This window comes from Durio zibethinus, chromosome 4, assembly GCF_047325235.1.
Source record: "Durio zibethinus cultivar Kanyao isolate XHJ-2024 chromosome 4, ASM4732523v1, whole genome shotgun sequence".
In the NCBI taxonomy this organism is placed as follows: Eukaryota; Viridiplantae; Streptophyta; class Magnoliopsida; order Malvales; family Malvaceae; genus Durio; species Durio zibethinus.
The window spans coordinates 19,306,246-19,316,329 of NC_143165.1; the positions used below are offsets into that span (position 1 = coordinate 19,306,246).

Genomic DNA, 10,084 nt, shown 5'->3' on the forward strand with positions numbered 1-10,084 from the left:
TTTGTGTAAATTCTTTAGCAACAAGTCTAGTCTTAAACTTATCTATAGTTCGATCGACTTTCATTTTCTTTTTGAAAAGCCACTTGTAACTAATTGGTTTGTAACAAAGAGAAAGATTGACTAAGATCCATGTATTGTTTCTCATGATAGAATTCATTTCATTATTTATAACTTCTTTCCAAAAAGTTACATTTTGAAACTTGATAGCCCCTTTAAATATCCTAGGATCCAATTTTACGTTGAAGTTATATTCAATGTGTTTATTGACATTTTCCCTTATCTTTTCAACTAGGTACATTTGGAAATTCGAGCCAAAGGTTTTAATTTTCCTTACTATTTTACTTGTTCTAGGTACAAGGTTATCTTCCTTATTTATGATTTTTTTTTTCTTTTGCTCTTGTGAGTATTGTAGAGATTGTCCTTAGAATTAGATTTTAATTTGAATATAGTTTTCATTAAACATGGCATCTCTAAATTCAATCGTAGTATTATAGGTTTTGAATAATTAGGTTTTATTGCTATGAACCTATATACCTTGCTATTCTACGCATATCAAATGAATATACATTTGATTCCCTTTTCACGAAATTTTTTTTTTAAGGTTCGAGAACTCTTACAATAGCTCTATAACCCCATAACTCCAAATAATTTAGGTTAGGATTTCTTTTCTTCCATAATTCATATGGGGTTAAATTGTTCCTTTTTTTAGGAATCTTATTTTGGATATGGTATGTTGTTAACAATGTCTCACCCTAAAAATCTTATCCTAAAGTGGAGTAGGATAACAGGGCATTAACCATTTCGATTAAAGATCTATTCTTCTTTTCAACCATACTATTTGATTATAGACTATAATGTGGTGTAACTTCATGAACAATTCCATTAGAGACAAAAAAAGTTAGGATAAAAATATTCATCTCCCCTCATAGTTTTTCATGTCAAAATCTTAGAATTATAATGCAATTCTACTTCATTTTTATAAGTTAAAAACTTATCTAATGCTTCATCTTTAGAATACATCATGTAAACATAGCAAAATCTTGAATAGTAATTAATAAAAGTTACAAAGTACCTTTTCTCACCAATTGATGGAGTACTATATAAATCACACATATCAGTGTATACTAATTCTAATATTTTAGATATTCTTTCAACCTTATTAAAAGGCTTCCTTATTATCTTGGTTAATGTGCATGTTTTACAATTTCATCATTTCTTTTAATGCTTGGAATTAAACAAGATTTAGGTGTTACATTCATCCTTTTATAACGTACATGTCCTAATTTATAATGCCAAAGATAAAAAAAATCAATCAAGTAGGCAAAAGGTTATTATTATTATTATTATTATTGAGGTTTAATGTTTAGGGTTTAGAGTTATTGTTATTATGGAGTATATTGAGTTTGAACATGCCACAAAAGGCATAACTCTTTCCTACAAATATGCTACCAAATACTAAGTTGGAACCATGTTTGTAAACAAAATCACAGATACAAGATTTTTCCTAATTTCTAGAACATACAACACATTAGTAATGGTCAATGTCTTGCTGAATGTGAATTTTAAATCAATGGATTCTTTGCCTTTGATTTCAATAATAGATGAATTTTTCGTGTACAACACATTGCCTTTTTCTTCTTGAAAAGTCTTGAACATGCTTTGTTAGAGCATACATGTTTAGTGGCGTTAGAGTCAACCTACCATGCCTTTTTTTCTTCAATGACATTGATTTAAAAAATCATTGTGACAAAATTTTCTTTAGTTGCATTAGATGCTTCTTTCTTTCTTTTAGTTGTGAGGTAATTTTTCTTAAAGTGTCATTATTTTCCATAATAAAAGCATGCACCTTTTGTTTTCTTAAATTTTGTGATGAAAGTTCCTTTTTCTTTATGGATATGGATAGCTTAACATCTTCTACTACATTGACCTTTGAAAAAATAGATTCTTTCTTTTTATCATTTTTCTTGTGATACCGCTCTTCTAATCTAATATGACTTGCAAGCTCTTCAAGATTAACATCCTCTTTTTTATGTTTCAATGTTTTCTTGAAGTCTTTCTATGTTGGTGAGCTTGTCAATGATAGAGGACACAACAAATGTCTCATCCATTTCTATCTTGTATTGTTTGAAAATATTCAAGATAGTTTCAAGTTCATGGAATTGATCCATAATCGATTTTATGTCAATCATCTAGTATTATATATTCCACCTTAAAACAAGAATCTTTTTGGATGTTGCATGTTCTTTCATATACCTTGCATCCAACTTGTCCAAACTTTTTTTGCTAATGAACATGAAATGTATGCACCAAACAAGGAATCAAACATGCCATTTAAAATGCAACCCATGCATGTGTAGTCATCATTCTCCCACTTTTGCCTTTGCAAGTTTAAATACGAGTTTCATTTTCTTTCTTTTCTGGTCTTAAAATGGTGATAACATATATAATCTTCAAAGTGCTTAAGAGAATATGCATCTTTTGTTACCACTTTAGGAAATTGCCTCCATCAAACCTATCCAATATTTGGAAATTGGTTGCCATCTCTTTATTATAATTAAACTTGTCCACATTGCAAAATAAGCCTTAAGATTATTAAAAAAATCACACATGGCTAAGAACACCAAACAATACAAACTTGATGCGATATTCTTGTAGTCTTTTAGTAAACCTCTTATAGTGTAATGAAACCTTTAATCATGAACATAAATGGCTTCAAGGTGTGTTGTAATTGCCACTTTTCTTATGGCTTATTTCATCTTCACCAATTATGGTATATAAGAGAGGTTGAACAAAATAACCTCTAAGATATAATGAATCCTAAGTTTGGTTTACTTTGCACTAGAAAAACCAAACCACAAAACATTCCTTAGTGAGAAATAAAAGTGTCTTGTGTTCAACAAAGTTTTCTGTAGCAAATAATATTAAAGCAACTAATCTTTTAAGAGAAAGTTAAGAGAAGGAAAAATGTAATTTTGAATTGAATAGTATTTCAAATGAACTCACATCAATCTTTATTTATAGAGATTTAATCTAAAGTTGTGACTTTTTAATTGTGGTATTTCAATTAAATATTACTTCTTTTTAATTAAAAATATGTCTTTTTGAAAGATTACAAACATATTTTTTCATTTAAATAATTAACCTGTTCATACAAAGAGAAATCGCTATTTACATTTCTAAAAATTACAATTTTTCATACAAAGTAGTATTTTAATTTTATTTTTTCTATATTAGAATCATGTCAATATGATTATAGGAGCTTTTCTTAAGCTATATTTTAGCTCAACATAGTTTCGCTTTGATTAAATTTCTTACTTAATCATATTTTCATTATTTTGAAAATATTTCTATCAAGAAATTAGGAGGAATAAAGGAAACCTAATTAAGGAATGAAATAGGACCAAGGAAAGGGACAAATAAAAGGGTTAATAGCACTTTTAATTTAAATTTTGATTTAAATTTTGTTTTGACCCCTAATCTTTAAAAGGTTCTAATTAAATTCCCAATTGCCCAAAGTTTTTGATCCTTTCATCTATGAAATCGGCTAAATTGAGTTAAATGTCAACTGGCACCATATGACGATGTTTGCTAGGATTCACATGGCAAGGAGGGACCAAAATAGAATCCTTTCAAAATTTAGGGACCAAGGACAAAACTATCCCAAAGTTTTATATATTTCATACATATCTTATAAAAATATTAAACTTAAAATTATATTTTTATATTTTTGTTGTAATATATTAGTTAGATTTTTCTTTTAAATAAAAAATAGATATTCAAAACTTAAAATTAAGTTAAAATTTTCAAATTCTTTTTTTTTTTTTAAATTCAATACATTTTAAAAACAAAAAAAAATATTTTCTACTAAAAATATTATATAACTCATAAATCATAATAAAAAATATTATTTTCTATCTAAAAAATTTTATTTTTTTAAAGTATTAAATATCTTTATTTTTCTTTTTAAAATATATTTTACAAAATCTTTTTATAAAAAAGAAAAAATAAAATGTTTTAATTATATTTTTATTTTATATAAATATATAGTTTTTAATAAAAAAAATAGACTCAAATTAGATTTTGAGTAGAAAATAAATTTTTGAATAGATTAATAAATCTATTTTTCAAAATGATATAGAAAGTTTTACATAATATTTTAAAATGATATGGAGTTTTATTTAATTTTTTAAATGAATAAATTTTTTAAAATGATATTTAATCTTAAAAAGATTATTTTGAAAATCTTAGCTTAATTTTAATTTCTTAAAAATATATTTTCTATTAAAAATATTATTTTATTAATAAATCATATCATAATAAAAATTGAAATATTTAATAAAATATATTTGAAATATAAAAATCAATTTTTTTCTTTAATTATTTTATCTTTTTTATAAAATATATTTGAAAAATGAAAAAAGATATTTAATATTTAAGAAAATATATATTTATTGGATTGAAAAAGATATTTTTATAATGATTTATGAGTAAAATAATATTTTTAATAAAAAATAATTTTTTGTTTTGAAAATTATATTGAATTTAAAAAAAGAATTTAAAATTTCAACTAAATTTTTATTTTTAAAAATATATTTTCAATTAAAAACAAAAAATATAGCTAATATATTATATTGCAACAAAAAAAAAAAAAAAAGAAAACATAGCATAGAGTAGCGGGGGATTAATAAAAGTTGTAGGAATGGACGATGTGTTTTGAAGGATGAGATATTTGTTTTGTTACGTATCAGATGATTCCAACCAGATTTTTTTTATGTAAAGTTGTAAAAGTTTAAATTCTAATCTTTAAAATTAAAAATTTAACGTTTTATCAAATAATTCACGCAATTATTGATAGAGTTCAAAAGGGTTGATGTGTCAAGGTTTTTTTTCACTAACTGTTATCTTAAATTGTTAACATATGCATGATTAATTACCATTATGTAAGCATAAACATGAATATATTATATATATTATATAGTCATTCTAGTACATAAATTGTCTCTTTTTTTTCATCCAAATACTTTAAATTAGAGTCTCGAATTTTAATGATAAAGTTTTCTCTTTTATAATATATATATATATATATATATATATATATATATATATGATTATTAGCAAGTAAATTTTGTCAACCAAAGTTACATTTAAATTTAACAATTCATATCTTCATGTCTTTTTATATTAAACACAAAATATTAAAGTTATTGTGTCATAATTCATATCTATACATCAAACGTGAAATAAATTTTATTATTTTTATCAAATTTATATAAAATTACTAAAATTTTAAAATATATAATTTTTATATTTTTTTTCATATTATGTCATCATGGCATGTTTAAAATTGCAACTTTAGATACATCCCATCCTATTAAATGTTAAGGGCTTCAAAGAACATCTGAAGGTGTTGTTACATTTTGCAAGTTGTTAATGGGGAAATGTTAGAAAAAATCACGAGATTAAGAACACCAAACAATACAAACCAGATGTGATTTTCTTATAATCTTCTAGTAACCATTTTGTAGTGCAATGGAAGCTTTAATCATGAATGGAAATGGTTGTAAGCAATTACCACTTTTCTTAAGATTTATTTCATCCTCACCAATTATAACATGTAAGAGAGGTTGAATCAAATAACCTCCAAGATACAATAAAGCCCAAGTTTGGTTTATTTTCACTAGAAAAACAAAATCACTAAACACTCTTTAGTGAGAAACGAAAATGCCTTATCTTCAACAAAATTTCCTACAATAAACGTACTAAAACAACTAGTCTTCTAACAGAAAGTTGGGAGAAAGAAATGTGTAATTTTGAATTGAATTATATTTCAAATGAACACGCTTCAATCTCTATTTGTAGAGATTCCTTATGGGTTTTTTGTTTTCATGATGAATGTTTTATTCTTTGTTTTTAATTGGTATTTAAAGAAAAATTTTGCATGTTCAAAGTTTGATTTTTCTTTTTTCTTCTGTTTTTGTTTGCCGCATATTTAAAGCTGAATTTTGTGGAAGGAGCAATCATGGTATGTGTGTTTTCTTCATTGTTGTTTTGGTTAGTCGAGGGAAATTTATAACTATGTCATTAACTAGAGCGATTGATTATTTTTAGGTTTTTTTTTTTTTTTTCCCTTCTAAAGTATTAAACTTTTTTAGAATTTAAGAAATGCATAAAACTTATTCATCTTGAAAGATGATTTTGCTTTTTCTGAAATGGAGTTGATGGTTTGGCTTTGGTTTATGTCAATTTTTGTTGTGGAGACTTAAGGGTAATTGATGACACCCATCAGTAACTAGGGGTTTTAGCAGTGTCAACCTGTTCAAAGTGGAAATATACGGGCTCTTATGAAATTATTTTGGATCAGTTGATATTTTGTGGATCTGCTGTAAATTGATGGCACTTGGGATATGATCAATGCAAAGCTGTATATGGTTCAGTTCAATTTCTTCTATTTCCTGTTTTACTGAATTTGCCTTGAGTTATGCCAGGAATACAAATTGGGAAAATCAGAATTTGGTTGCTAAATTTGATCAGTTGACCGCTGTAAAACTTGCAGCTTGTGGATTTATCCAGTAATTGTATTTGCCATCATTTAGAATTTTTTTTATGTTGGCATGTTAAAACTCTGGAAATGTTTGTTGTTAATGCTATAACATGTCGAGTATTGGAGAATGAATGTTAGGTGTTGATTGTTATCTTTGGGAAATGATTTTCAGTCTTAGAATATTAAGCCAGTTTGTTGTTTGCCAGTTTCGTTTTGTATGTTCTCATCCTATCATCTTTTTAGAAAATTCCTGTTTCTTCTCTGATAAAGCAATTAAATCACTTGAACGTTGGCATTGGGCAATCTTTGCTAAGTTAATCAGGAAGACTAGCATGGCATTATTAAGAGAAGTTGGAAACTCTACTTATAAATTTGTTGTCTAGTGAATGTTTTACAGGCTGATAGTCTCTTTTGTTGCCATCTGTGCAACCTTTTAAATGGAAGATGGCCCTTCTTTTTAGTCGTATATTTGTTTGGCTGACAGGTTTATTAAGAAAATTAATTGTAATTAACCTGAAACATGGTTTTTTTTTTGTTTTTTGTTGAGTAGCTTCTTTTTTGAAATTTCACTTGGAATATTGAATGTGTTTATCCTTGATGTTTGTTTATCTAGTTAAATTTTCAGGATTAAAAGTGACGTAGACGGTATGGGCCTTCGTTTTTTTCCTCACTTGAACTCAATCAATTGTCTCTGAGGTGTGATCAAATCCAGTTTATTCAAAACAAATTGTAACCATACCTTTGACAAAACTCATAAAAGTGTAGTGTAGTGCAGTCAAATAAATCTGAAAAGCATAGGATTTCGCCGTCCCTTTCCTTTTCCCACCTTGTTCTTGCATGTTTTCGCCACTGTTAAGTATCTGGTGGGAGCAACATGATGTACTGATTTGATTACTGCTTTCTAGTTTTTCTAGATTCTTCTGTTTTTTCTGTGTTTGATGTACAAGTAACTCTCTTGCAGTAAGCCAACAATCGTGGATGAAATTTTAAAAATAGATATCAAGCCTGGCTGGAAGTAGGGCACAAAAGTTACTTTTCCTGAGAAAGGAAACCATTAACCTGGTGTCACTCCAGCTGAATCTTATCTTTGTGATAGATGAGAAACCCCATGCTATTTTCAAGAGGAAAGGGAATGATCTTGTTGTCAATCAGAAAGTCTCTCTTCTTGAGGCCTTGACTGCTATTTCCCTCTGTTTGACATCCTTGGATATCTCATTAACCCGGTCATAGATATTGTGAAGCCAGGTCAGGTGGTGCTGATCCCAAATGAAGGGATGCCAATCTCCTAAGAACCTAGCAAGAAGGGGCACCTTAAAATGAAATTTGAGATCATCTTTCCTCCAAGGCTGAATGCAGAGTAGAAGTCTGATCTGAAGATGGCGTTGGGTGGAGCTGATAAATAGTCAAATACTCCATCCCTGAGGTCTCAACCATCTATTAACACTGATTGCTATTGATTATAAACTAAATGTAAATAGGTTTAATTTTAATTCTCAACTACTAGACAGGCAAGATTGTGCATAGTAGGAAACGAGTTTGAAGGGTTGCAAGCAGTGCTTGATAGCCTGCCCTATCTGCCACTATTTTCTAAATGAAAATTTTTATACTTTTGCATTTAGTGGCAGATGGATATGCGGTGGAAGACCTTTTGTGCTACTATATATAAATAAATAAATTTATTTATTTATTTATTGGAAATGACTAATTTTAATGTATTGACTTGTTTCAAGTGTAACCATTAGAGTAAAGGTGACAAAAGCTAACGCGACCTGAAAAGCAAGCTCTAGTTCAACCTAAATCCGATGACTCATTCGACTAAAAATGTCCAAAGTGAAAGTGTAATTGCTCTATCATAATGGTAAGTTTCTATTGTATTAACGCTTTTTTTTATAGCAAAAGTGAATCACCCTTCATCGGGTTTATTATACCGGCAATACATTACAGCAACCTTACTTATCTGTGGCCTAATGATGAGTACGACCAACAGTTTTGTGTTGCCATTTTTATTTTATCTTCCCTTTGTTATCCTCTTATGCAAAAGGAATATAGTTCCAGGGTCCTTCTCTCCCCCACAAACACAGTTAACGCATTCACAATTCAGAATTATAATAATCAGATCCTGTGTTTCTCAATCATCTTCTGCAGTTCAGCCTTTCTAGCCCCCACTATCCTGCCTACTTCTTTCCCTTTCTTAATAAGAACGAATGTTGGCATCGCATCGACCTTGAATTCCCGAGCCACATCCTGTTTATTTCCATGTTTATATATACATAAATATATATGTTCATTAGAATCATGATCAAATGTAATGTACTTGTAAAAACCGTACTGCAAAAGAAGACCAAAAGAAGAAAGAAGGTTACCGCCAACATATCAACATCAATCTTGATGAACTGAACATCTGTATATATAGTTGCATACTCTTCAATCGTCGGTTCCATCGATTTGCAAGGTCCGCACCATGTCGCCGAGAAATCAATGACCAACTTTCAGCACCAAAGAGGAGAAGTAAATCAGTCAACATTAGCTAGCTAGCCACAACCATTAATTACCAGCTTCATAAAAAACAAGTAATGCTGCAAAAGAAAAGTTGCAAGGAAGGGAAGTTGGCAGTTGTATTATTACCAGCTTGTTACTTTGTTTGGAGGCCTCAAGCTGGGCTGTCCACTGGCTCGTCGACTGCATTTCAACAATTTTGTGAGTGGAAGGTTTAGCTCCCATTCTTGTTTTCTTCTTATGAACCTAGGTTGAAATTAGAGAAAAACTTTCTAGTAGCTTGATCTATAGGAAGGAGGGGCTTTAGATTGGATTTTTAGGATGCAGGGACGGCCTTTATATAGGTGGATGGAATTTAATTTTGATACAAATGATATTGGACTGCATAATAAGAATTAATTCATTTTCATCGTGTTATACCCACTCAATCAAGAGGGTTAATCTTATACTCGCCAAGTCAGTATGCACCCCACTACCACTTTATTACTTGAAAGGATCGACATTCAGATTCTTTGCTACAAAACGAGATTGTCCTCACTTGGGGAAGACTCGTCCACCTACTTCTATTAATGTCTAATCAAGACATCATCTCACAATAAATTAAATAGATTTCAACTTGTCTTAAATCATTAAATACAATCCACATTGACTTAAAATTATTAAATGGCGTCCACACTTACCCATGTAACTCTTATTCGAACTTCACATAGACATATTATTAATTGTAAACAAACTTAATCGCATTATCACCCTAAAAAGGTTCAGGTACAATAAGAACTTTGAATTCTTCTCCTTGAAACTTCTTCAAGCATTTTCTACAATTCACTTTCATTTTAGTCAAAATCCTAAATGCTTAGATTGATTTAAGTGTTGGAGCAAAAAAACCAATTCCACTACTCTTTGATCGCACTTTCTTGCTCCAAGTGCAAGTCATCACTACAGGAGATTAGATTTTTAGTGGTGATTTTTTTTCACATTTAGAGGCATTTATAAACATCACTAAAAAATTAGCGGTGTTTGCCAAAAATGCCGTTAAGAGTGTTGGTT

The 10,084-nt window shown here is 28.9% G+C and overlaps 1 protein-coding gene across 1 annotated transcript; it reads right to left on the minus strand.

The window, feature by feature from the left end:
- Positions 1 to 8,383: 8,383 nt before the first annotated feature.
- LOC111287730 (thioredoxin H2-like) lies at positions 8,384 to 9,453 on the minus strand. The gene is made up of 3 exons (XM_022878402.2): positions 9,167 to 9,453; positions 8,905 to 9,027; positions 8,384 to 8,785 (listed from the first exon to the last, which is right to left on the minus strand). Exons 1-3 carry the CDS (start codon positions 9,260 to 9,262, stop codon positions 8,654 to 8,656), a joined length of 351 nt encoding a protein of 116 aa, XP_022734137.2. The 5' UTR covers positions 9,263 to 9,453; the 3' UTR covers positions 8,384 to 8,653.
- Between the last annotated feature and the right edge of the window lie 631 nt (positions 9,454 to 10,084).

Coding starts and splice junctions, on each gene's coding strand:
- LOC111287730 (XM_022878402.2), bottom strand. CDS start 9,262: ATGGGAGCTAAACCTTCCACTCACAAAATTGTTGAAATGCAGTCGACG. Junction 9,028..9,166: donor CCAAACAAAGTAACAAGCTG/GTAATAATACAA, acceptor TGGTGCTGAAAG/TTGGTCATTGATTTCTCGGC. Junction 8,786..8,904: donor TTGATGTTGATATGTTGGCG/GTAACCTTCTTT, acceptor GGAAATAAACAG/GATGTGGCTCGGGAATTCAA.